Below are 27,352 nucleotides of genomic sequence, written 5' to 3'. Positions count from 1 at the left end.
CCTTTGACTGCTTTTGTGAGAGTTGATTTTATTTTTTGCCTTTAGTTAGTATTTGGTTGGTCTGCTTTCTTTGCTGTGATTTTATTTTCTCTGTTGATATGTATTTAGCTTTAGGAGTGATTCCATCTAGAGCAGTCCCTTTAAAATACCCTGTAGAGGTGGTTTGTGGGAGGCAAATTCCCTCAACTTTTGTTTGTCTGGGAATTGTTCAATCCCCTCTTCATATTTAAATGATAATTGTGCTGAATACAGTATTCTTGGTTCAAGGCCCTTCTGTTTCATTGCATTAAATATATCATGCCATTCTCTTCTCGCCTGTAAGGTTTCTGTTGAGAAGTCTGATGATAGCCTGATGGGTTTTCCTTTGTAGATGACCTTTTTTCTCTCTCTGGCTGCCTTTAATACTCTGTCCTTGTCTTTGATCTTTGCCATTTTAATTATGACATGTCTTGGTGTTATCCTCCTTGGGTTCCTTGCATTGGGAGTTCTGTGGGCCTCCATGGTCTGAGCAACTATTTCCTCCCCCAGTTTGGGGAAGTTTTCAGCAATTATTTCTTCAAAGACACTTTCTAATCCTTTCTCTCTCTCTTCTTCTCCTGATACTCTGATAATGCGAATATTGTTCCATTTGGATTGGTCACACAGTTCTCTTAATATTCTTTCATTCCTGGAGATCCTTTTATCTCTCTCTGCCTCAGCTTCTCTGTATTCCTGTCCTCTGATTTCTATTCCATTAACAGCCTCTTGCACCTGGTCTAGTCTGCTCTTAAGTTCTTCCAGAGATTGTTTTATTTCTGTATTCTCCCTCCCTACTTGCTCCTTTAGCTCTTGCATATTTGTCTGCAGGTCCATCAGCATGGTTATGACCTTTATTTTGAATTCCTTTTCAGGAAGATTGGTTAAGTGTATCTCCTCCGGTCCTCTCTCGGGGGTTGTCTAGGTAATTCTGGGCTGGATCAAATTCTTCTGCCTTTTCATGGTGATAGAGGTAGTTGTAGGTAGGCAGCATGTGTGTCAGCTGGGAGAACAAAGTCCTTTCCTGTTTGCTGGTCTCCTTGCCCTTCTCTGCTGCCTATGTCAGTTAGCTGCACTCCTGGTGCTGGCCCGGATTAATCCCCTAAGGTGCCTTGCTGGGGTCACTGTCAGGGTAGCCCAGAGCCCTGCAGTGAGTGGCAGGCATACTGGTGTGCTCTCCTGTGAGAGTGGTGCCCCCTTGCACCTTGCCCCATTTTCTTCTGCCTGCACTGGGCAGCTGCATGCTGGCAGTGGCCTTTGGGTCTGGCTCTGGTGGCTGTGCACCAGGAGGACATTCTGGGTGGCTGGTGGGGGCGTGGCCACTCCTGGGCCACTCTACCACCACCATGAGCATGCACGGCCGCTCCCTGGCTGCTCAACTGCTGCCTCGAGTGTGCAGCTTCTCCCTGGTCCTGGGCCACTTGGCCGCCACCACTGTTGGCTCACTCACCCTCTTCCAGGCCGCTCTGCCACCGCCGCTTTCAGGCTACTGGGCCGCTGTGTTGGGGGCCGCACTGGCAGGGGGAATGACTGGCAGGCTGCTTATCACTGTGAGGGGCTTCAGAGCTGTGCTGCCATCCAGGGGGTTAGGGCACCTGGAGTTCTCCAGGATTCCCAGCTGCTGGGCTGAGTGTTCTGGGATGATTCTGTCCAGCTGTGAGGCCCCTGTTCCTTTAAGACTTTCAAAAAGCACTCGCTTTTCTTTTGTCCCAGGGTAGCTGGTTGCGGGGACACATTCGCTGATTTTGCTTTTCCGTTTCTCTAATATCCAGCACACTGTGCACTGTGTGTCTGTGCTCCCAGTGCGGATTACTAGAGCTGGTTGTTTAGCAGTCCTGAGCTTTCACTCCCTCCCTACTCTGACTCCTTTCCTCCTGCCAGGTTGCTGGGTTAGGGGGAGCACTTGGGTCCTGCCAAGCCGTGACTTGTATCTTACCCCCTTCGTGAGGCACTGAGTTCTCACAGATGTAGGTATAGCCTGGCTGTTGTACTGTATCCACTGGTCTCTCGTTTAGGAATAGTTGTATTTGTATTTTCAAAAATATATATGGTTTTGGGAGGAGATTTCTGCTGCCCTACTCATGCCGGCATCTTGGCTCCTCACCAAATGATGTATTTTTGCCAGTTCAAAAAAAAAACATTGACTCCCTTTTTTGTTTTGACTTAAAAATGGAAAATCACTGGCACTTGACTAATGATTCAAAAAATTTACAAGCTGATTCCTGCCCAGAAAATGCATTTTCTGATGCAGTTCTGTGACAGTGTAGAATACCTACTTCTTTTAGGTACACCTCGGATGATGTGGATGCTGAAAATCCAAGTTACGCCCAGGATTCCATTCCACTGTGCTTACTCATCTGGACCACAGACCCGCAGGACCTGTCTGAAGGAGACAGGCATCAAGTGGGGCTCTGCCCGTGAGTCATCCCTTTAATACAGTGAAACCTAAGAGGGAAGAGCAGGGAGGATATATTGGTTGTCAGGAAAATGTAGACTACCGGTAGAAAATGACATCCTCTGTTAATAAGATCTAAGGTGCGACTCACATAATTGTCCTGATTTTTCAGGTTGACGGGGAACATGAAGCATTTCTTTAAATTGGTGAGAGGTCCCAATAAATGCCTAAAGTGTATAGATTTGCATATGGTTTTAGAATGTGATTTTATAAAGAAGGTGGAGATCTCAACTCCCTCAATCATGTCTATATATAGGTCTGAGTGTGTGGTTCAGTGCTCTGGGAAGTGTCTGGACAGAGAATCAGAGCTGGACAAGGCAGCCTTGATCTGAGTGAGCTAACTGGCACCATGAAAATATCAGGTGTCTCTCTGCTCCTCTCTCTGGCTCTTTTCTGCTTTCTTTCAGGTGAGTTTTTTTTTTCCTTAAAATTAAAATCCAATATTTATACTGAACTGGAAATAACAAGTATGTATTTGTCTACCATATTTCAAAATTCTAACAATTTTGATACAAAACATCAATTCTGAGAGATCATCATAATGATAAAGATGGTGAGGATGAAAATGGTGATAGTAATAATGATAAGTATAACATTTTGTTGAGCATATGCTACACTCCAGGCCTGTACTGAGGGGTTGCATACATTATTTCCAATATACACAGCAAGGTATTCAAATCCAAATTCTACATATAAGAAAACTGTGGCACAAAGAAGTTAAGAAAATTGCCAGAGGACTTTCAACCAGTAAGTAGAATTTGGCATTCAAATCCAGGTCTCCCAGATATCACGGATGATGTGTGCACCACAGAACTAGCCTGGAGGATGGTAATTGCTTTAAATATTAGTTTTACTTCTTAAGACAAAGGAAAGATTTCCTGCCCTCAGATAATTGAAATTGAAACAAAGGGTAAAAAGGCAACTCAATTAGGGAATCTTTCAGAAAAAGTGATTGAACCTCAAAATGCAGAACCATACCTGCTGCTGGTGGAGTACTCTCCTGAAGCAGGGGACTATCTTTGGTTACCTAAATGAGTGGCAGTCACGTAGCCTATCAATTCACAGTGTTCAAAGCACAATTACACTTCAATCTGATGTTTTTCATCGCAGGACCGTGTGAGTGAACAGGTCCTATGTGTCTCTTTCTTCCCTCCTTTATTATTCCACGTGGCCGTAGTGGCCGAAGCTCGTGCTGGAGACTCTTGACCAGGGCCTGTGTCAACCCGAGGGAAGCTCGCTCTCTGACCTGGTCTCTCATTTGTAGAAGGCGAGAAATGAGACTGAGTCCTGGGACTTTCCGGGTAGGAGGTATCATGTTCTGTCACAAGAGTAGTTGAATTTTGCTGCCATCAGAGATTTTAAGTAGCTGAACATGTAAAAAACAACAATTTGTCAGTTAGACTATTCACTGGGAGCTGTCGTATTTACATAAACAAATACATTGAGAAATGTGGAGAAAAAGAAAGATTAGATAAAAGATTTCTGTGACATTGTGCAGTGAGTTTGACTACTAAAGCCAGATAACTTGAGTGAGTGGCTCAGTCAACTGCTGAGATGCATAAAAATAGATCTATATTAAAATCTTCTTGCAAAGATGGTCCCAGAAATTAACTGATATACTCTTATTGCTTCTTTTCACAAAAACTAAGTGATCTTTTAATGGGACTGGTTGGCTAATACCAAATACACCAAAACAGGATCCTTCGTAGACATATCCATATTTGGGGAGGCATAGTGCCTAAGAGCCTACAAAAGAAATGAATTTCGGTCCTGGCACTTCCATTTTACAGTGGTGTGATGGCCTGCTGGAGTGTCCTTTTTCCTCATCTGTAAAATGGGAATATAAAAGGACTAGCCATTTCTGGGTAATTAAGTGAGAAAATGTATGCTAAGTGCTTAACATAGTAGATGGGACAGAGTAGGGGTTCAACAATATCTATGAATATTGCCACTTTTAAAGTTAAAATAAGAGTACTAGGCTGGGCTCAGGCACTGTGAATATTAACCCTTTTCTGCATATAACACGTCGGGTAAGACCTCCCCTCTTCTGATCAAAGATGTGTACAGCGGGGGTTGGTGAGAACTGTAACAGTGATTTTCCCTGAGCATAAAAATCACTTGAAATCATTATGAAAACATTGACTTCCAGGCCCTGTTTGACCTATATAATGGAATTTTCAAGTAAATGTCCTAAAAATTTGATTTTTTATTAACCAGCCACACTACTGCAATAAGGCTGATAAGCACCACAGTAGATGATCACTACCTTCTTTTCAGATTTAAGAGCCCTGCTCTCTCCTCATTCTCCTCAGCAGAGAAGGCCCTGCATGGCGTTTCCATTTCTCCTCTCACAAACGGTCGCCAGCACCGGAGCTGGGCAGTGCCTACCCACCCCCTTCCCCCCATCACGGGGGTATGGGGCTTCCATGTGGAGGTGGTGCTGGCATCGGGAGTTCCACAGAACAGTCAGAAATCAAAATTCAGCAGCTCTTACAAGGATTGAACCTAAGACTTTTTATGATTTCAGCATTTTAAATCACAGAGCTCATTAAGTCACATGTATAATCATCTGTAAAAGGGAGAAGGAAGACTGTATTTATGAGTTTCTTCTCTCTTTCAGGAAATCAGAGATGTAGCAGGAGAAATGAGTCACAGAAAAGAGAATGAATTTGTCCTTACCGGTCTATACTTGGGCCAACTCTTTAAAGCTGGTTGAATACAGAGGGCAGAAAAACAATTTGGGCTCAAAGAACAAATTCGTCCCCTTCCCCTCCTGCCTGTAACAAAGGCTCTGGGGAGCAGCCCCGTGAGCTCAGGCACAGCCAGAGGGAACTCTCCCAGCCCAGCTTCTCCAGAGCGAGACCAGAGCTGGTGAGATCGCTCCCTGAGCAAATCAGTGACTGGGTCAGGACCGTAACATCAATCTCCAGATCTTTCAACTATTTCCCCTCACCCACAGCAACCTCCAAAAAATATTACCCCATCACAGTGCATCTTCTTAAATCACTTTCCAAGTTTCTACTCCTCCCTAATAAGTAAGCAGGCATAAACATAAGGAACAATCATGCCATGACTTGTTGAGATGGTCAAGAACAAAGAGCAAGTATCATTCCAGGCTTGGGGATTTCCTAATTTTGCATATCCCACTATTTTCACATTTCAAAGATTACAGTGTGCTAATTTTATGTTTTCAGGTGACTTCAGTCAAGGAGGACAGGTCAGTGCATATTTTTAAATCTATTCTTCAGATTTGGGTGGTGCTTGGTTGGTATTCCCTGGCCAGAGAGATCTGTTGGTGGGTGACAGAGCAAAAACAATGGACAAACAAAACAAATGCAAAAATCAGTGGAAATAATGCACTTTGCAAATATAATTTTTCCGTGAGCATAACTGTTTTCAGTTTATAAGCACCTAAGTGGCCATCGTCAGATGTTAAAATAGAATGAATATTAATAAAAATAGGTTGAATTTCTGGTAATGTATTATTGATTGCACTATGTGATCTTGGGCAACTTACTCAACTTTTCTGAGCTGCAATTTACATAAGTATAGATAGGGGATAATAGAATTAGATTTAAATTACATAAACTATGTGGGAGAATTTGGTAAACTATGAGAGGTTGACTTAATGATTATTAATTAACAGCTTCTAAAGGATAGAAGCTGCTTGCTTTAGGATGACTGGGAATACTTAATATGACAGAAATTATTTTCTTTTTGGAAGTAAGGCAAGAGTAGAGAGAACCCTTCTTTAATATTTTGTACTGCATACACAAAAACAGATTCACTCAAGCTTAAAAATAATTTGGCTTAAGAATTATCTTCATTGCCGGGCTAATTTTTTCCAAATTAATCCAGCAACTTGTTTCCATTTTTCTTGGTCTATCCAAAAGGCAACACAAACAAGTATTTGCTCTGCCTGTCCTGCACCTGTGTCCATAGTGAACATTTCTCCCTGATCTTGGCACTGGTTGTTGTTTAGCCTTGTGCTCAAGAACACTTGGAATCAAAAGTTTCCAGACACTACTATCAACTGATTGGCTTCGGCAAAGAAGTTGAAAAATATTTTCCAACCCTAGTTTACCTGCTACATTGCATAAGACTTTTTTGTTTCAAATTTTAGCATCTAGGAAATTGGGATGCATCTTACAATGGTTGATGCTTTACAAGTAGCCTCCAGTGTGTGGGTGCATGTGTGTGTGTGTGTGTGTGTGTGTGTGTGTGTGTGCATGTGCACTTGTATGTGTCTAATCCATGATGCTTGTATTGGTATATATAACTGTACATCTTAAAATTGATTTCTTCTTATGTTTAAATACATATGGTAGTATGGAATATGTCAAAGTGTCAAAATGAACAGGGAAAGGACATGAGATCTAGCCAACACATTTTATATCTCATTAGGGAGAAAAAAAGTGGTAAGACCATTGTACATACATTTAAAACACATGGAATTTAATCCCAGTTTCCTCATTAACACACAAGTTTCCCAGATTTTTAGTGTTTTCTAAAGTTCATTTAAAATCTACTAATTACTGATTCTCTTCCTTTAGATGAGTGTACATCTTATAGACTGCTTGTTTTAGAATCACTGGGGATGCCTACTAAATATGTATTTACCAGTCTTACTGAATAATAATCACACAGGTGGGGAGTTTCAAATCTGCATTCTTAATAATTACCTGGCGCTGGCAAGCACTGACTTTAGAGTGCTCAGATATATAAAGACAACACAGATGAGTCCTCATTCGAACACTTACAGGCTGTGTGATCTGAGGGGTGTCTCTTTCCTTCTCATTCACTTGTTCCTGCTTCTCTAAAATGAAGGTTTGAGTTCAATGATCACTGAACCAGGCCTTCCTTGTTAAGACAGCTGTCTCTTTCCCACTCAAACGCTAAGGACAGGGAGGGTGCCACCTTTCAGATGGTATCAAGGCTGCTATTCATCTTCTGCATGGTTGGCAGGTGGGTGGCAGCCCCAAAGCTGGGCAGAGAAAGCTTGACCTTGGGGACACCCTTGGTCATGCTGATCAGACGAGACAAAAGGAGGAAAGCTCTCCAGCCCTCAAACTGTCCTCCTGTCAGAACTCATCTCCATGACAAAGCATCTCAGGGGAAGTTATAGTCAGCAGTCTACACTGTAGGTTTGTAAAAGATTCACATTCTTTCAAAATAATTATTCATGCAAAACAAAAAGCATCTTCCTGGACTTTAGGAATTCATGGTCCTATAAAATTTTTCCCATAAATGTAAATGACTAACTAATATGCTACCAACTCTTTAATTTGCCAAGTAGGAATATAAAATAACAAAATAATAATAGCAATTAAAAAATAAAACTACTATCTACCATCACCAGCCTTCATTAAGTAAGTTACAGTGTTACACCAAAATGCTTGAAAGACATAATCTCAGAGTCAGAATTGCCCTTTGAACTAAATAAATTTTTCTTTTGGAACCATTGACTACATGGCCTTTATTTTTCTAACTTCTCAGCAGGCTGTGTGTCTGGGGACAGACCATATCTTTAAAGAGCTGTTTAAATAAATATTCCAGATTGGCATTAACATCACAAACTTCTTAAAAACCATAATTGGCAACCATTTTCTTTTATAACAATTTTTGGAATATCTAAGTTTATTTTTATTTGTATCTTAAGATAAAGATATGGTAAATTTTAGTAGTTAATATAACAATGCCCCATGACCTGAGTATGTATGGGGCTGTCCATTTTTCCTAATTGGCTTGAATTCATGTAAAATTAATATACCAACAGAATCTGTAAATACAATTTGGAGATGTTAATTAACATATACAACCTAAGCACAGATAGGAAAACAGGGGGACCTAAGTGACTCAAGTTTGCCAAGAGCAGTAAAGCTGTGTGGTCAACACTTCAGGACCCCTGCCTCCATATGGAGCATCCATAGCCCCAGGCTATGGCTAGTGAGCAACGGAAAGCCCTGTGCAGTGCCTGGGGAAGTGTTTTGAGCAGTATACTTTTCTAAATAAACATACAATAGTGTTTAGTATCCTCACTTCTTAAGCAACAAATTACTATAATAAAAACAGTAGTTTAAAATAAGATGACTTGTCTCCACCTATAGGAGGGATTTTGAAACTTGGAGCGGGGGAAGCAGAGAGAGGGCAGAATTTTAGGCCAGGGAAGTTGAGGATGGGTATAGGTGGTAAATTTGGAATTGTTGAAGAAGACTTGAAATAAAGAAATACATGAAAGGAATCACTTGCAAGGGGAAAGAAATGGTAATATTTAATCTGAGGGTAGGTTGATGAATCTGAAGAATGGCGCTATTATGAAAAACTTTAAAAATTGGCATGTAAAACTAGTTTGGAGGGAATGATACAGTTACATTTTGGACACAGAGGAGTAGTAAATGTGAATCAAATCGTTGACTAAAGGTGTACTGTGTATTTGTGACAATTACGAGTTAGGTTTGAGATTTTGATGAGGATTCAAGAACAACAAGAGTGTGGAACTCATCACTATCATCTGGGAAAATATATTCTTAGAAAAAATCAAGTATATACAATTTTCTTGAAAATGGACAAAATGAATACTTGGGAGGAAAATAGAAAAGGCGATGAAAGGGATAGAGAAGAAATAGTTGGGCATCAGGATACAGGCATACTACAGAAGTCAGTAAAGAGTTTCAAAGAGGCTGGAGTGATCGAGAGCAGCAGGGTATCTTTTAAAAAATCATGCACATTTTATACATAGCCAAGAGCCTATAGGTGTACCCTGAGAGGTGCCATCTCTTACAGACGTTTAGTGGCATGGAAAGAGTGTAAAAATGAGGAATTAGAAGCCAAGTCAGGGAAGGGTTAAGAAAACTAGTATGATCAAGAAAGAAGCTGATTCAACACAAAGGTAGTATTTTTCAGTAAAGGGAAAGAGATGAAACCCCACGCTCCGGGTGTGTATGTGTGTGTGTGTGTTTGGGTGTGATGGCAAATTTTCATTGGCTTTATTTGTGGAATTAAGACGCTGGACTAGAATATCAATGATCCCCATCTTCAGCTGATTCAGTGCCCATACAGGCTCATTTTATGGACAAGATAAGTGGTGATGACTGATGTAAAGACAGGCTCCATCCGGGCTATTTTAGAGGGCACAGTGCTTCAAAGAACCACAAGAGGTCAGACTGATACTAAACACTGGCACCCAAGTGCCTGCAAGTAGTCTCCAGCATCCCAACTAAAAAATGGGGGTGCTTGTTTTTTTCTTTTTAAATATCAAATATTAAAAAAAGGTTTCAAAACTCGCTAAAATAGAGTAAAGAATAATAGGATCCAAAAATTACAGAATGTGATACAATTTACATTGCTAGTGTAATAGCAATAGGTGAAACTTTACAGTGTTTCCAAAGGATTTATCATTACAATAACCATAGATGATAGGTGCCAGCTTCCCGTTAAAGATGAATAAATGTAAACTTAGAGCAGCAATGTGTTTGCACACAGTAATACAGCTAATAAGTGGGAGAAGCAAAATTCAAACCCAGGTCAGTCTAATTCCACTTACAGGACAGTCTCCCACCATTGCAGAGCATTAGGGCACTTTAAATAGTCTGCAGCAGGAGTGGGAGAGTGGATTTCAGCTCTCCTGGGTCTCTTAAACATCTCATAGAGGAAATGTTAAAGGAGAGAAAGAAAACCCTACTATCACCCTACATCTAGATTTGTCTTGACTTCTACTGAGAAGCCAATTGTTTGGACTCTATTTAAAGGAGCCTAAATAAAAATGTAAAAGAGAGGAAATTTCGTTAGAGGAAACACATGACACTCAGAAACTGTAGCCAGCCGTGGTCTCTTTCTAGTCCCAACCCTGACAGTCCCCTATCTCACCCTGGTCGCTTCCGTAAGGCTCCCACTCACCTTTCCTAGCTTCTGGGGCTCTCAGTGGCCCTTTTCTGTCCCCAGGTGCACAGTGAGTAAAGAGGGTTCTCTAGATATCAAGGAAGGAGCATTTAGGCAGTAGTTGCTATTTCTCCACCCAGTCGAAGACCTAAGGTCTTAGCTTTATTTAAGCCACCACACTGGAAGAAGTCACTGCTACGTCTTGGACCCTCAAAGCTGGAATGGCCATTAGAGACCTTCTAGTGTCTGATGTGGTACTTAGCATTTCATAGGAGTTACACATACCTTTCCCTTTCGTGGAAAGCTACATTTCGGGCAGGCCCACAGTCAGAAGCTCGTTTCCTGCACTCTTAGTCTAAGGCTATTTCAAATATCCCACACCGACTTTCTCCCACTTTTGTATGACCACATTTGATCCTTATTATAACCACATTGGGAAAGAAGCATGGCAACTGTTTTTTTTTTTTTTTAATTTTGGTGAAGAAAATTGAGGCACAGATGTTGAGTACTTTGCCCAAGACACAATGAGCTGATGACGAATAGCGGTCAAGTTCTAGAACATGAGTCTTTAGCTTAATTCAGGAATCACCAAGGGCCACTATAGCAATTTAAAAGCATGAAACGTATCTATGTTCTAAGAACTATATGCATATGCCATTTGATTGATTCGGTTTTATTTACTGAAATGTTTTCTTCTTCCTAGTCTCATTCCCAGGGGGCAGTGGAAGGAGAAAACTGGGCTTGGGGAGGGAGGTGGTGCCTAGAAGCTCTCAAAATGAACACCTTCCCCAAGTTCCACTTTCGTATTTGCTTTTAAAGGACAAAAGAGGCTGGATCACAAGATCAGAGGGCCAATTGCCAAGAAAAGGTGTCTTAAGGAGGTGTCTCTTTCATGTAAGAGACTTTCCTTTTTATTTTCCACACTGACCTGCTGTAGAGACAACATACATCTGACCGAGATGCTTTTCTCTCAGTTCCCACATTGCCTGGGCTTGTCCCACTGTGGCATTTATTACACATCATGCTGCAATTATCCATGTTCTTCTCTGCTTCCTTAGTGCAGATAAGATGGTGAGCTTATCAAGATAGTGTTTATAACTGATTCCTCTTTGTATCACCATTACCTAGCAACATATCTTCCAAATAATAGTTACCTGCTGTCTGTGGAATAAATGAAAATATCAGTGATGATTCTGTGGTGTACAGTCCTTTCTGGACTCAAACACACAATTGTAAATTTGTACACCAGTGACTTAAATAGAAAATACATTAGAAATTGAGAAGAAATTATCCTATGGTTTATACTGCCCTAAAGATTTTCTAACTGTGTTTCCATTTGGAGATCTAAAAAGAAGATTACTGTCCTGGAAATAATACAAGAGGATTCAGTTGTCTTTAAGAACTGTGGGGAAAGTAGGACTGCAAAGTGGGACTGTAAGCCTAGCATCTTGTAACCAATCATGCCCTAAGAAGATCTCTGTACTACACTTTCCAACCTCAATACTAAAAGACTGCCAAATTTCAAAAAAATGTTTATTGAATGGTCTCAGGTGGCTTAAATATATGTGATAATATTTCAAACTCAACTGTATGGTTCTGGCTGAGTATTTCCCCATGAAAACTTTTAGAGAGCTTTACCAGTACACAACAGCTTACTGATATCTTAAATGATTCCTCTTACCTATGCCCGTACACTCCCCTAATAAGGTATGTTAATAAAGCCCACATGTCCCAACTACAAATGTGGTCAAGGGTACATAGTGACCGTTGATCTTTACTTCTATCCATGAAGATGAGTTGGAAATTAACCACAGTAGATTTGCTAGAAATTCTGCATCAGTAATCAGGGTACAGGCAATATGCAATAGGTAAAATAGGATCAGCAACAAGGACTAGGTTTAAGCACTGGTCTCATTGATTGCTGGTTGTGTGGCACTGGTAAGGCATTATTTTCCTGAGGATCAGAATCCACATTTGTAAACTGGTTAATATAGGATTGTTCAATGTATATCTCAGGATTAATGTGAGACTCCATTGAGTTAATAATCCATATGAGAGTAGTTTGGGTTTTATGAAGCAATTGATAAATGTAAGATGGTATTATTTTAATGGAACCAAAATAGGGGTAAAGGGACAGTCTCTCTATTCATGTTCAAATGTCACTTCATCCCATGTAGCTAACATTTGGAGTAGTTCAGGTCTACCTATTGCATATTACCTGTATCCTGGAATAAAATGGCTCAAATGTCATTTGCACACCAGATACTGACTCATTTGACACTGAACTGAACAGAAACTTAGAACTCCAAACATAAAGCTCTTAAGACTACCTCTGAGAGAATGCTGTATTAGTAGGGTTATATCATTAGCATAGATGGTAGCCTTCCTGCTATAGAGCCTGTGATGGTAATTATTACTCAGAGCACATGTTCCCAGCAAGGCTAGACACAACCTCACAACCCTTCCTAATACAGCAGCTTAGGTGGCCATTCATGGGTGATTGTGGTAGGCAGAGAGTTTAAATTCTCCAAACAGACTCTCAGGCAGTAAGTTAATGAAAAGACATTTGAATTTTGTTTTGACGAGATAATAAATGGATGTAGCCACCACAGGGAAACTAACAAGCCATCAGTTAACATCTGGGAGGCCCTTGCACTGACCATCCCTATCTTCGAGCATGCAGAACGAGTGCTGTTGGTATTACATTAATAATATACACTAAAAAACAAAACAAACAAAAACCTGGAGCAAATGTCATCTAAAAAACAAACACTGCTCTCAGTTGGAACAATTCAGTGTGGAGCAGATGAATATACATGTCTATAGATAGAATTTGCCTTATTCCTTACAATGTATCTGCTACAGATAGCATCTGCCTTGCATCATTAACTCCTCTGAATACAAACCTGCAGAAATAGGTTTCCAGTGTCTCAAGGAAAAGTTTCAGTTATGTTTAATACGTTCTAGTCAAGCAGATACAGGAAGCTATTTTCTATTTCAAGAAGCTTTGCTTCTGTTCTGAGGGGCAGTCCCTCAGGCAGAATGCACTACTGTCAATGTCACTGCGCTCACTTCGGCAGGTTGACTGCAGCGAGTTCCAGGACCCCAATGTGTTCTGCACTCGAGAATCGAATCCCCACTGTGGCTCTGATGGCCAGACATATGGCAACAGATGTGCCTTCTGTAAGGCAGTGGTGTAAGTATCACACTCACCAACCCTGTCCCTTGCTAGCACAACCTTCCAGAATAATACTGTGACACTTTCCTTGTCATATTCTAGAAAGTTCTGCACATACACACCCAGAGACTGAAGAAATAAGCTTCAGGAAAATGGATCAAAAACAAATGGTTTTAAAAAAAAGTACATGTTAAATTATTTGAAAACATATATCATTTGCTTTGTTATTATAGGTATGAATCCTGGAAAATTTTTTTTAAAATTTATACATCTTTAAGAATTTTGATATATTTTCTCATTTTTTTCCATTTATTTCTAATTTAAAATTTCAATAATATTCACCCAATTATGTTTGTTCTTGTTATTATTATTAACTTTGGAAAAGATGAAGGAAATTTTTAGAGATGCAGTTAAGTTTGAAAATGCATCAAAATCAGAAACATGAAAAACTTGGAGACCATGTATCATCAGTAAAAATATTATTTTATCTAGATTTTCAGACATTTTATTTCATACCAAACTATATGTTGCTCAGACATCAATTCCCGTTCTTTCCTATTTTAGTCTCATGAAAAGAGGTTTCCAACAAAGAATAGAGGAGAGGATTACCTTTATTTTATCTGGACTATTCAAACTTTAGTGATAGTATACTAGGGAGATTTATAAAGGGCCAAATTTTATTGAACTCACATATTTTTAAGGAACACAGCAGGTGCTATAGATTTTAGCCAACATACTGGGAGCTTCCTATGGAACACAGTTTATAATTAATAAAAATGTATTTATTTAATTAATCAATCCTATTGTTATTGAATTATAATTGATATACAATATATTAGTTTCTGGTATACAAGATAGTGACTCAATATTTTTAGACATTATGAAATGATCACTTCATTAGGTTTAGTTACCCTCTGTCACTAAACAATATGATTACAATACTATTGTCTATATTTTCTATGCTGTACATTACATCCCCAGGACTTATTTATTTTATAACTAGAAATTTATACCTTTTACTCTCTTTCGTCTCTTCATCCATTCCCCAACCACACCCCTCTTACAGTCAGCAGTTTGTTCTCTGAGTCTGTTTCTGTTTCTGTTTTGTTTGTTTCTTTTTTTTGATATTTAGATATAACATGTAAGTGAAACATGGTATTTGTCTTTCTCTGTCTGACTTATTTCACTAAGTATAATACCCTCTAGGCCCATCCATGTTATTGAAAATGCCAAGATTTCATTCTTTTTTATGGATTAGTAATATTCCATCATGTGTGTGTGCACAAACACACTTAAGTTGCTTCCATCCCTTAGCTATTGTAAATAATACTGCAATGAATGTGGGAGTACATATGTATTTTCAAATTAGTGTTTACATTTTCTTCATTAAACATTCCACTTCCTAGAAGTGGAATTTCTGGATCATAGGGTATTTTTAATTTTTGAGGAGCCTCCATACTGATGCCCACAGGGGCTATACCAGCTCACAGTCCCAGCAGGGCATGAGGGTTCCCTTTCCCCCACATCCTTGCTGACAATTGTTATTCCTTGTCATTTTAATAACAGTCATTCTGACAGGCATGCAGTATCTCACCATGGGTTTGCCTTGTTCTTCCCTGATGGCCAATAACATCAATCACCTTTCCATGTGCCTGTTCGCCATCTCTGTGCTCATTCAGGTCCTCAACCCACTGTTTACTCATTGTTTTGTTGTCGTTGAGTTGTATGAGTTCTTTATATATTTTGGGTATCAACCCCTTATCAGATACATTGTTTGCAAGTTTCTTCCCATTCAGTAGGTTGTTTTGTTTTGCTGATGGTTTCCTTGGCTGTGCAAGAGCTTTCTAGTTTAACGTAGCCTCAATTGTTTATTTTTGTTTTTGTTGCCCTTGCGTAAAGAGACATCCAAAAAAAATGATTAAAGCTGATGTCAAAAAGCTGAGCTTGCCATCTATGTCTTCATTTGAGACCTTTATGGTTTCAGGTCTTATATTTAAGTCTTTAGTCCATTTTATTATATGGTATACAAAGTGGTCCAGTTTCATTCTTTTGCATGGAGCTGTCCAGTTTTCCCAACACCATTAATCAAATAGACTATCTTTTCCCCAGGGTGTATTCTTGCCTCTTTGTCATAGATTAATTGACCATCTAAGTGTGGTCAAAAGTATAGACTGAAACTAAGAGTTGACATTTTAAGAAGAACAAATCACCCAGTTTTGTTCCTCTTAAGATTGCTGTGGTTATTCAGGGTCCTTTGTGGTTCCAATGCACATTTTAGGATTATTTGTTTTGGCTGTAAAAGTAGAGAATTATAACACTTATTTAACCCAGATAAAAGTTACCTCACTTCCTCACCACTGTCTTCATTTTCTTATCTTAGAATTTCTACTAGCTTAATTTCCCTCATTTTTTGCTGTGTAATTCCTGAGCAAGGAGATTGTATAACTCCCTATCAATAATAGTAATAATATGGCCAATCACATAGAATGAAATAAATATTGAATTACTACATAATAAATATGTGCCTACATTCATATATAGCATATCTAATTAATAGCATTTTTTTCCTATGAGAAAGACAGTAGGGTAAGATGAAATTTAATTTAATGGACATATCACTGAGAAGGATTGAATACATGGTGTGCTATAAAATGCCAAATGCCTGAATATTTAGTTCAATTTCTTACATCTTCTATCAGGATAGAACTATGACACTAAAGTCTCTTTGCCATTATTTCTCCTGTCACTTTTACCTTTCCCAGTTGTATGAATATTTACTCTCAGAAAATGAACATTTGAAACTGAAAGTTCTAAGCCTTATGAAAACTGTTTAAGATTCATGCTTCCTGTAATTTGACAAGGTGTGATCTCTAAGTGCATTTAATTAACCTATGCCAAATTATAGACATGGGTACCTGTAGAATCTAGTGACTACATGGACTAAGACATAACTAAACCTATACATAACTTCTGTGATGAATATATTTTTGTCTTTCTCTTTTATAGGAAAAGTGGTGGGAAGATCAGCCTAAAGCATTATGGAAAATGCTGAATTAGAGCCCGTGTTTTGTGCTGACTTGCCTTGTCTCTCATTTTTCTTTTCTTGTTTCTGCTTTTACTTTTCTCTTGCAGATCTCTTAAATTTATAAAGACATCTTCTACTCTGGGTCTTGGGCAGTTCAGTATATATTTCCCTTGATTCATTCGTCAATAAAGTAAATTCTGAAGAAGTATTGCTTGTATTTTTTTACTTTGAGATCAAGAAAACATACAGATATGATATGGAATAATTCACCCAGAATAAACTTGGATAAAAAGACCTTTTTCTGATCTAAATCAACCATGCAGTCACTCTGGGACTTGAGAAAATCCCTCTTGGGAAAATCCTTCTCCTCTCTTATTCTTGGAATTTCCTTGTGGATAATGAAGGATTTTTAATACCATGATCATATATTACACTTAAATTATTTTATGACATCTATTGTTTAAGTCTTATACCATGTGATACTCATTTCTCCCAATTTCAGGAAAGAACTACTTTTATTTTATATAAAAATAAAGCATTTTATATAAAAATTTTATATAAAAATAAAATATTTATATAAAACATTTATCCTCTCTAGACTATAGTTTTCTCATTTCTATGGAATGGTAGATTTGGACTATTTACTATGTCTTCCTACCAATATCAAAGGGTCTAGCAGATAGAAAGGAGGGAATAAACATTTAATAAATAATCACTATTCAATAAATTGTGAACAGATATATAAAGTCCCTAAAAGTGTGTCATTTAAAGGATGTAGTCAATCGATCTTAATCATGAAATGAGAAAACTGGATGAATCATGAGGAATCTTAAAGCTCAGGGAAAGTTTTAATTAGTTACTGTCAAAGAAAAAAGCTCCAGTTAGCAGAAAAGTCTAGGTCAAAACAACTGTTTTGATGGGTTCAGTCTCCGTGCAGCTGTATCAATGCCATGAAGATAAGTTTGATATCTAAATATTTCATTCTGAGCAATTCAGATGGAAGTTTTGGGGAGTCTTCCTCTGAGTGCTTTCATGCACTACAGCGTGTTTTTACAAATAACATCTTCCTGGATGAACACACATAGAAGACATCTCTAGATGTATGTACTAGGTAATAACCATCCTTTTGACAACAAACATTTACTGGGTGCCTGCTCTGTGGCAGGCTTTGTTCTAAGGTGCTTGGGATACAGTTATGGGAGAGGGTGAGGAGGGCAAAAACTCCATATCTTAATGACGTTTGCCTTCCAACAGGGAGAAATAACAAAAACAGTAAACATGATGAACAAGTACATGACGTAGTAATACTTGGGGAGAGGTGGAGGCCAACTGCGGTGCTAAGTCAGGTAGTTAGGAGGGTTTTTATTGGGAGAATGTGGAGATGAAAGAGTCGGCCAAGCGAATATCTGGCAGAAGAACAGAAGCCAGAACGAAGTCCTTAAGGCTGGAGCATGCCTGAGTTGTTCAAGGTTCAGCAAGGTCGCAGCAGCGACGGAAGTGGAGTGAGTGGGCAAGTAGGTGATGGGGTCAGAGAGGAATGAGCTGGAAGCACCCAAGCCTCTGTAGTCATTGTTAAGATTTTCACCTTTATTCTGATGTTTAGAATGTGTTAACAATAAATATTAAGACTGTTTCCTACTTCAATAATCTCAATTATATTTTACGCACATAAATATTACCCTTTATGTATATAGTTGAAGAGGACCACACCAAACTAGGGGAAGCATCTGACACTCAGATAAAGAGCTAGGGAGTGGTTTGGGTTATGCTGGGAAAATGTATACCTTCTACTCTTCCAAGTGTGGTACTTGCCCTTCTCCAAGCTTAAAGACTATTCCCCTTGCTGGAGAAAAATAACCACATAATATATAATTTGGGTAAGGTGACTAAAGGAGGATGGCTCTTAGAGTCACACCCACTAGAATGTGAGTCACAGCTCTAACATAAGCTCTGACATGTACTTCTTTGTAGTATGATTTCTCCATCTCTAAAATGGAGATACTCCCTCCTAAACTTTTTGTGAAGATTAAGAAAATGATGCACGTAAGCACTTCGTCTCTGCTATGTAAAAAGAGTTCAAAATGAATAGCTTTTATTATTGTACTCTGTCATCAGTTTCAGCCTTATACTGTCTTCACTGAGCAGGATACTTTTGTTCTTTTCCTCAGTATTTATTTAAACAGTCTTCTAAATGTCCATTTTCTGTTCATTGAACATTTTGAAAATTTACATCAACTGTTTTTTGCTGTCCTCTTTTTATCTGTTCATGAAATTCCCTGCTCATTAGGTAACTCAAGCCCTCTTCTCCACTTTGGTTTTTACTCCCTGAAGTAATTTAGACACTTCTAGTGTAAACACATAGAATACTACATGTAGTTTGGTAACTGAGTCATTGTGCATCTTTGAAAATAGTGCCTCTCAACTGGCCACCCCATCTTCTTTTGGAACTGTCCCCTTTAGCCAGGTCAGGTTCCTGTAAGCTGTCTAGACAAAAAGTGCATGTCCACCTCCTTGCCGTGTCCTGCCTGGAATGCCTCTTGGGTCACCTTCTGCCATTTGGCCGACCTCATGCAAATCTCTGAAGACCACCATTTATCTCAACGCCTGTTTCAGGTGCCATAACTAAATAAATGATCAAAACACCATACATTGTCTGGTTCTGAGCTATTCTTTGGGGGATGAAAGGGAAGCATATAAAAAATAAACCACAAAGACCAGAAAACTTATATTTCTTAGAAAGAAGAGGCAAGTTACATATAGAAAATCAATAGTCAAAGTATAGGAGTTTGGGTTAGGAAATGTATCCATTTGTCAAACCTCAGGGAATATGCACAAGATTTATGCATGTCATAGTCTGCAAACTGTAAATTTAAAAAAAAGAATGTAAACATACATTCTTTTTAGTGTAGTCTTAACTGTGATACGTGATGTGAGGGTTTTTAAAGGGAAGGGTATTGATATCTGCAGTTTACTTTGAATTGCATCACAGATGGATTAATGGATAGATAGATGAATAGATATGTGATAAAAGTATTAAAAATTATTAATGATACAATCCAGGTGGTGCTTTACAAGGATTCACTATAAAATTATTTTAACATTGCTGCATGTTTAAAATTATTCATTAAAAATGTTTTGTTAAATGATTTAAAGAAAAACCATAGACTCTGCCAATAGGAGTCAATATTCATAATTCTGTTTATGTTCCTCATTACTGTGATACCTGGGACAGAACACACTGTTTTAAGTATGGTCTGTATTATTCTCTTCAAAGCACACAAAAAACAACTTACTGGCTCTGAATACTCAGCTGTCACTATGCCTTCAGATGACAGTGGGAGCATCGTCAGACTGGATCACACCAAACATAACCACTAATTATCCTCAGGCATTTTTCTTTCTACACCAGCTGTTGCCAAGTCACATCTTCTCAGATGTTTTCCTCTTTGTTTTGTTTTTTGTTTTTTCTGAAGCTAATTTCATTGCATAAACGGCATGGTGTGTCAATGATTAGGCTTGAGTGAAGGGAGTTTGTCTGGGGGCTTGTATGTACTAATGCAAAGGCTTCTTGAAGTGAAATACACAAGCATATGCACCACACACACACATACACACACTGTAAAGGAGGGCAACATGAAAAAAAGACCAGAGAAAATAATAACTAAGATAAAGACTGAAATAATTCACCACTAATAAGGTTGGCCAAATTATTTACCGAGTATTTCTGATGTTCATTGTACTAAGTACCCAAATGTTATATTTAAATTTAGCAATAGTGGTGAAGTTCCAACTCCCACTCTATAAGAGAGGAGCCTTAGTAGAGAGACATAAATGACTGTCAGTGAGTTTCAGAGTCTAGGTTTACTCAAGATGGTCACGTCAATCCCACATTCCTAAACTCCCTTTCACATAGTCATCACAGTAATTTGAGTGACTTGTATTTGTTGAATTAAAGGATTAATCCTATATATTTGGACACCTCAGAAATAGAAGTATTCATAATTCTACAAAGTCTTACATAAACATGTAAAGAGGGTAACATGTATCCTCATATGTGAACAATCATGTTGATTTTGTGGGGCTATAGCTCTAGCTTGAGAAGCCCTGCTTCAAAGAGGCTGTTGACTCTGAACTAGGCATGAGGTGAAATGTTTTCTGTCTTCCTCTGACTTTCTTTTTGTCTTCCCAGAGCTGGTAACTGTAAATTTACAGAATTTTGGTTCATGTCTGTTCTGTAGTTTGACTTAAAGGAAAATACAGAGAACAGATTTCTCTTGCTTTAGGTTGAAACAATTTATAACTAACCTACTAAGAAAAGGGCATCCTTGTGGCCCAGTTTAGCTCTCTGCAGTTACCCTTTAAATCTGATAAGATGCCTATACTAAGAAAGTGCACATAATAAAGCACAATTCCACAAGCTTTGGTATATTGTGTTTCCATTTCATTTGTCTCAAGTTTTGTTATTTTTTATTCCCTTTTGATTTCTCCTTTGACCCATTGTTTTTTTGGAATGTATTGTTTAATTTCCACATATTTGTGAGTTTCCAGTTTTCCTACTGTTACTGATTTCCAGTTCCATTAAACTCTGATAAAAAAGACACCTGATTCGATTTCAGTTTTCTTAAATTTGTTAAGACTTGTTTTGTGCCTAGCATATGATCTATCCTGGAGAACGTGCTGTGTGCACTTGGGAAGAACGTGTGCACTGCTGCTGCTGGGTGGGATGTTCTGCTCCACCCAGCCCATCGATCTCAGATGTTCAAATACAAAGTTTTTTTTTACTGATTTTCTATCTAGATTACCTGTCTATTATTTAAAGTGAAATATTGAAGCCTTTTAATACTGTACTGTTGTCTATTTCTCTTTACAGCTTTGTGAATATTTACTTTATGTGTGTGTGTCTAATTTGGATGCATATATTTTTATAATTTTTACATCTTTTGATGAGTTGAAACTTTTATCATTATAAAATGATCTTCTTTGTCTCGTTAAAAAATTGATGAAAGAAATTGGTGAAAACACAAATAAATGGAAATATATCCTGTGTTCATAGGTTGGAAGAGTTAATATTGTTACAATGTCCGTATTACCCAAACTGTTCTACAGATCCAATGCAATTCCTATAAAAATTCCAATGGCATATTTCACAGATATAGAAAAACAATCCTAAAATCCAAATTGAACCACAAAATATCCTGAAAAGCTAAAGCAGCTTGTCAAGGAAGAACAAAGCTGGAGCCATAACACTATCTTATTTCAAATTAAAAAGGGATAGTAATCAAGTATGGTATGGAACTGGCATAAAAATGGACATATAGACCAATGGTATGGAATAGAGAATGCAGAAATAAATTCACACATATGTGATCAACTAATTTTCAACAAAGATGCCAGGAATACACAATGGAAAAAATACTCTTTTTAATAAATGCTGTCAGGAAAACTGGATATCCACATACAAAATAATGAAATTGGACCCTTACATCACACACAACAATCAACTTGAAATGGGTTAAAGACTTAAAAGTAGGACCTAAAGTCACACAACTCCTAAGAAAGCATAGGGAAAGCATTCTCTGATGTTGGCCTTGTTTTTTTGGATGTGATACCGAAAGTACAAGCAACAAAAGCAAAATAAACAAGTGGGACTGCATCACAGTGCAAAGCTTCTTCATAGCAAAAGAAATGAACAACAGAATGAAAGGGCAGCCTATGGAATGGGAGAACGTATTTGCAAATCATGTACCTGATAAAGGGTTAATACCCAAAGTATGTAAGAAACTCACGCAACTTCAAAAAAATCTGATTAAAGAATGGGTAAAGGAACTGAATAGACATGTTCCAAGAAGACATAAAATGGCCAACAGGTACATGAAAAGCTATTCAACATAACTAGTTGTAAGGATGATGTAAATCAACACCACAATGAAATATCTATCATCAAAAAGATAACAAGTGTTGGCAAGACTGGAGAAAAGGGAAGGGAACTCTGTACATAACTGGTGAGACTGCAAATTGGCACAGCCGTATGGAAAACAGTATGGAAATTCCTCTGAAAAGTTAAAAATAAAACTACCCTACGGCTCAGCAGTCCCCCTCTGGGTGCGAGTCCAGAGGAAATGGTACCGGGATGCGAAAGGGCCACCTGCCTCTCTCCGCCCCTCCGGCACTCTCCGGGAGAGCCAGGATACACAGACAACCTACGCGGCCGTCCACAGATGAAAAGATAAAGAAATTTTGGTATATATTGTTAAAAGATAAATGGAGGCACACTAAAATTTACAATTTGGGCAAACATCAGTTTAAGTCAAGCAGCCCCAAACTAGGAAAGTGGCAGAAGCACTCTAACAGCTGAGGTTAGGAAGGGGCTTTCCTAAAGGCGGGGGAGCAAAGCAATGATTTGATCGGTTATAGCTTAAGTCAGTCTTATTTGGGAAAGCCTGGTTAGTTGGTTGTGATGAGTTTTTCTAAAGTTTTATTTTTGCAGATTCCAGGGCACTGACTCCAGCTCAGTTTTCGGCTCAGCTCCTGTGTGAGCTATCAAGGCATTAGGGCCACCTCAGTCTAATGGCCTCCTTGCTTAGCTCCTTTGACAATGTATCTGATATTTTAGTGGAAAAAGACATACGACACCAAAAAGTATGTGATTTGGGCACACTGGGAGGGTTCATGACCCTTAGAAGAACAAAACAAAACAAACAATATATCTGATTGAATGCTATGCAGCCAAAAAATGGGAAGAAAATCCTGCCATTAGTAACAAGGATGAATCTAGAGGACATTATGCTAAATTTAATAGCCAGACACAGAAAGACAAATACTGCCTGATCTCACTTAATATGTGGAATCAAAAACACCAAGCTCATAGAACCAAAGAGAAGAAAGGGAGCTGCCAGGGGCTTACAGGTGGGGAAATAGGAGGAATTTGGCCAACTTTCAACTTACGATGAATACATTTTGGAGATCTATTTATAAACATGGTGACTATAGTTTAAGTAGAGTATTGAAAAAGTGCTATGAGAAAAGTATGTAAAACCATCTACCACGCACAGGAAGCAGTAGTGGGAGAGGGGATCACGTGATTCTCAGGTCAGAGCAGCAGTGGTGGTTTCCTGAATTGTTGTACCTCCCTTATGAATAGTTTGACTTAATAAATACAGTCTTTGTTCTCCTAACACACAAAACTGCTCACCCAATAAAATCTAACTCATTTTGTGGTAATAATCTTGCTAGATGCACAATGCTTTGAAAGCAGTTTTATAGATCTAAGCAGACATCATTAAATACTTTATTACTGAGTACTTAAAAAGGCATTGAGCCTCTCCAGGCGTCATTACTAATTACAGGTTAATTTCTGGGACTTGCTAAAAATCTTCATACTCTTTTATGTAGGTGAAACCTGTGAAATCTCAAGAGCATGCCACCTCGAATGACTGCATTCCCACCTCTCTAAGGACACCTCCTTTCTGCTCCTCAAACCCTAAAATTTGGGAAGAGACTTGCTTGTACCTGCTAATAAGCTCTTTACATGCCTTCCTTAAAGGAAACCATTCCATGCTTCCTATAGGAGAAATATGAGCTGCAGAAACGGACTGAGAGGGAAAGTCTGATGGAAATTTGTAGGCTAGTAGACTAAACAAAACAAAAAGATGGCAAAAGGCAGTAATCATTTTTTTTCATGGATTTCCTTCTTTGCTGCTCTAGCTCAAATGTCATCTGCTCAGTGGGGCCCTTGGCAGCCTCTGGGCCCTCATCAACCCCATCTGTATTAGAAATCACTCTGTAATCTTGCTACCTCTGTAATGTCAACAGTCTCTCAGTCTATTTTCTCCAGGGATGCTGAGCCCTTGGAAGAAACTGTATTTGGAATTAGATGTCTTTGGTTTGAGTCCTATTAGCAATTGTGACTTACATCATAACTTGCTAAGTCTCAAAAAGTGTCACAGGTACAATCATGTTATGATGTTACAGATTTAATGTTAGAAAAAATTAATAAATTAATGTGTATAAAGTTTCCATGCATATTGGAAAGTGCTTGGTCAAGTACCTAAAAGGAAATGTTTTTAGTTAATAATCGTTTCAAAGGAAAATATATTCCCACTCTGGCAAAACAGCCCTGTTATGCACTCAGTAGCCTTAAGGAGAATGAATTATACCTTCTAAACATTTTTCGTTTTGTCTTTAGCTTCTGGCATGCTTATCCTCTTTGTTTCAATTAATAGTCTTTATTTTGAGAGTGCTTTTAGGTGCACAGAAAAATGGAGCAGGAAATAGAGGGTTCCTTAATATGCACATCTCTCCTCCCCCCTCCCCCCACCAACTGCGTCCACTAATACATTTGTTTCAATCAATGAATGAACACTGGAACATCATTGTTAACAACAGTCCATTGTTTAAAATAGGGTTCCCTCTTTCTGTTGTACTTTCAAGGTTTTGGCAAATGTAGCAACATGTATCCACTATCATCTTATCACACAGAATAGTTTCACAGCCCTAAAAATACCATGTGCTTTACCTTTTCATCAGTCTTTCCCCTTGAACCTCTGGCAATCACTAATCTTTCTACTGTCTCCATAGTTTTGCCTTTTCCAAAACTGTCACTTAGTGGGAATCATAGACTATGTATCTATAGTTCCTGATTCCCAGTTTCACGTGGGAGGGGATTCCCCCACACCACCACCAAGCAATTCTCAGACACCAGCCCGGTGCCTCAGAATCCAGCCCAATCCAGACACTGTCTACTTGGAAACAGCAGCAGATTCATAGGATCACAGTTCAGTCCAGAAGACTGCCGGCCCCCTCACGACCCCTACCTCAGAAGCCAGTCACAAGCCCAGATTATCACCTGTGCTTCTGACTGAAAATGTGTCATGGACACGCGACTGAAAACTGGAGTCGGGAAGCCATGAACTGGGGGTGATCATGCACGTGTCACCTGTCACAGCTTGCACAGTCGAGTAGGAAGAAGGAAAATTACTCTCAGTTCCTGCGCTAAGGCAAGCTACCCTCTTCTGCAACCAATAAGCAGCCACCACCCTTCCATCGCCTGCCCTAATGAGAAGCTGCCACATCTTAGAACTCTCGTTTTCCTCCAGTGAACTTGTATTCAAAACAACCCATCAGCTTCATACCTTCCTCTCTGAAAGAACACTTCTCTGTTGTCCTGACTTGTCTGTGGTTCACAAATTGATTGTTCCGAATTGCCGTTCCTCTGCTAATCCTGAATAAACGCTATACTAAGGACTGAATCACTTTTTTATTTTAAAAGGTGACCTGACCTACAGGGGGTTCCAGTGACCCCCGTCCAACTCAGAATGCCAATCATAAGTCCAGATTGCTACCTGAGCAGGTTATAGGTCAGAAGTTCCCACACTTCCTTGCTGGGTTTGATTAATTTGCTAAAGCAGTTCACAGAACTCAGAGTAACATTTTACTTACCAGATTACTGTCTTATTATAAAAGGATGTAACTCCAGACCAGCTAGATCATAAAGATGCACAGGGCAAAAGGCGTGAGGAAATCCACGTGTTCACCAGCTTGGACTCTGTATCCCATCCTTTGATGGATGTTTCATTACATGAGTTTGATTGACAAAACCATTGCCCATTGGTGACTGATCAAGTCACCCAAGCCCTCCTCCCCTCCCAGAGGTCAAGGGGGCGGGACTGAAAGGTCCACCCTCCAATCACATGGTTTTGATCCTCTGGCAACCAGCCTCCATCTTTAGGCACTTTCCAAAAGTCAAGTCATTAACATAAAAAAAGACATCTTTGTTACTCTCAACACTTAGGAAATTCTGAGGGTTTTTGGGAACTGTAAGTCAGCAATTGTGGATTAAGACCAAATATACATAAGAAAAATCACAAAATTTCTGTAATATCTGATAAGGCTTGACATCAAATAATAAAGCTTGGTAAGTCAAACCTTACCAGATTGACTTATTTCACTTAAAAATATGCATTTAACTTTCTTCCTTGTCTTTTGTGACTGCTCCACATCCTTCAGCATTTGGTGGTGTCAGTGCTTTGTATTTTAGCCATTCTAAGGTGTGTAGTTGTGGGTAAAATTGTAATATTTCCAGAATATCTCGCCTGGATTTAGCGCATCAGGCGTTGGGGTGGAGGAAGGTTCATCTCCATGTCAATGGGTAATTACCTGGGAAACCAAGAGCTTATCTGTACCTGAGAGGTGAGGGGAGGGCTGGGTTTGCTTCTGCTGAAGCAGGAAAGAGAGAAGGCCCCAGGCTGCAGTATGTAAGCAATAAATGGGGTTTAAACTTTATGTCTCCCTTTGACTGATTTCAGTTTTAGAGGTATTTTACCCCGTGATTTCCTCTCCCTGGAGTTACAATAATGGTATCTCATTATGTTAATTTGCAATTCCCTAAGGACAAATGAAGTTGAGCATCTTTTCATGTTTATTTACTCTCTGTGTATCTTCTCTGATGAGGTAAAAGTTTAGATCTTTGGCTCATTTTTAACTCAAGTTGTTCATTTCCTTATTGTTCAGTTTAAAGAGATTTATTCTGTACATTTTGGATAACAGTCCTTTGTCATATGTGTCTTTGGCAAATATTTTCTGCCAGTCACCTTTTCCTTCTCTTGACATTTGTCCTTTGCAGAGCAGAAATTAAAAATTTTAATGAAGTCTAACTTACCAATTCTTTCTTTTATACATCATGCCTTGGTGTTGTATCTAGAAAGACATCAAACCCAAGGTTATCTACATTTTATCCTATGTTATCATCTAAGAGCTTATTTTTTTATTAAGGTATCATTGATATACACCCTTATGAAGATTT

At 38.8% G+C, this 27,352-nt stretch overlaps 1 protein-coding gene across 1 annotated transcript; it reads left to right on the top strand.

Moving 5' to 3' along the window:
- The first annotated feature begins 2,456 nt into the window (after positions 1-2,456).
- Positions 2,457-16,861, top strand: LOC118909795 (serine protease inhibitor Kazal-type 6-like). Its single transcript, XM_036880529.2, has 6 exons — positions 2,457-2,550; positions 2,727-2,877; positions 5,665-5,687; positions 11,168-11,242; positions 13,429-13,544; positions 16,533-16,861. Exons 2-6 carry the CDS (start codon positions 2,820-2,822, stop codon positions 16,576-16,578), a joined length of 318 nt encoding a protein of 105 aa, XP_036736424.2. The 5' UTR covers positions 2,457-2,550; positions 2,727-2,819; the 3' UTR covers positions 16,579-16,861.
- Positions 16,862-27,352: the final 10,491 nt, after the last annotated feature.

Source organism: Manis pentadactyla, chromosome 10 (assembly GCF_030020395.1).
Source record: "Manis pentadactyla isolate mManPen7 chromosome 10, mManPen7.hap1, whole genome shotgun sequence".
Taxonomy (NCBI): domain Eukaryota; kingdom Metazoa; phylum Chordata; class Mammalia; order Pholidota; family Manidae; genus Manis; species Manis pentadactyla.
The sequence above is the reverse complement of the archived record's forward strand: the minus strand, read 5'-3'. Positions and strand labels throughout refer to the sequence as shown.

What these genes read in the sequence shown, in the direction of transcription:
- LOC118909795 (XM_036880529.2), top strand. Translation starts at nt 2,820, where the DNA reads ATGAAAATATCAGGTGTCTCTCTGCTCCTCTCTCTGGCTCTTTTCTGC. An exon ending in TCTTTTCTGCTTTCTTTCAG is followed by an intron (nt 2,878 to 5,664) that starts GTGAGTTTTTTT and finishes TTATGTTTTCAG; the next exon opens with GTGACTTCAGTCAAGGAGGA. An exon ending in ACTTCAGTCAAGGAGGACAG is followed by an intron (nt 5,688 to 11,167) that starts GTCAGTGCATAT and finishes TTGCTTTTAAAG; the next exon opens with GACAAAAGAGGCTGGATCAC.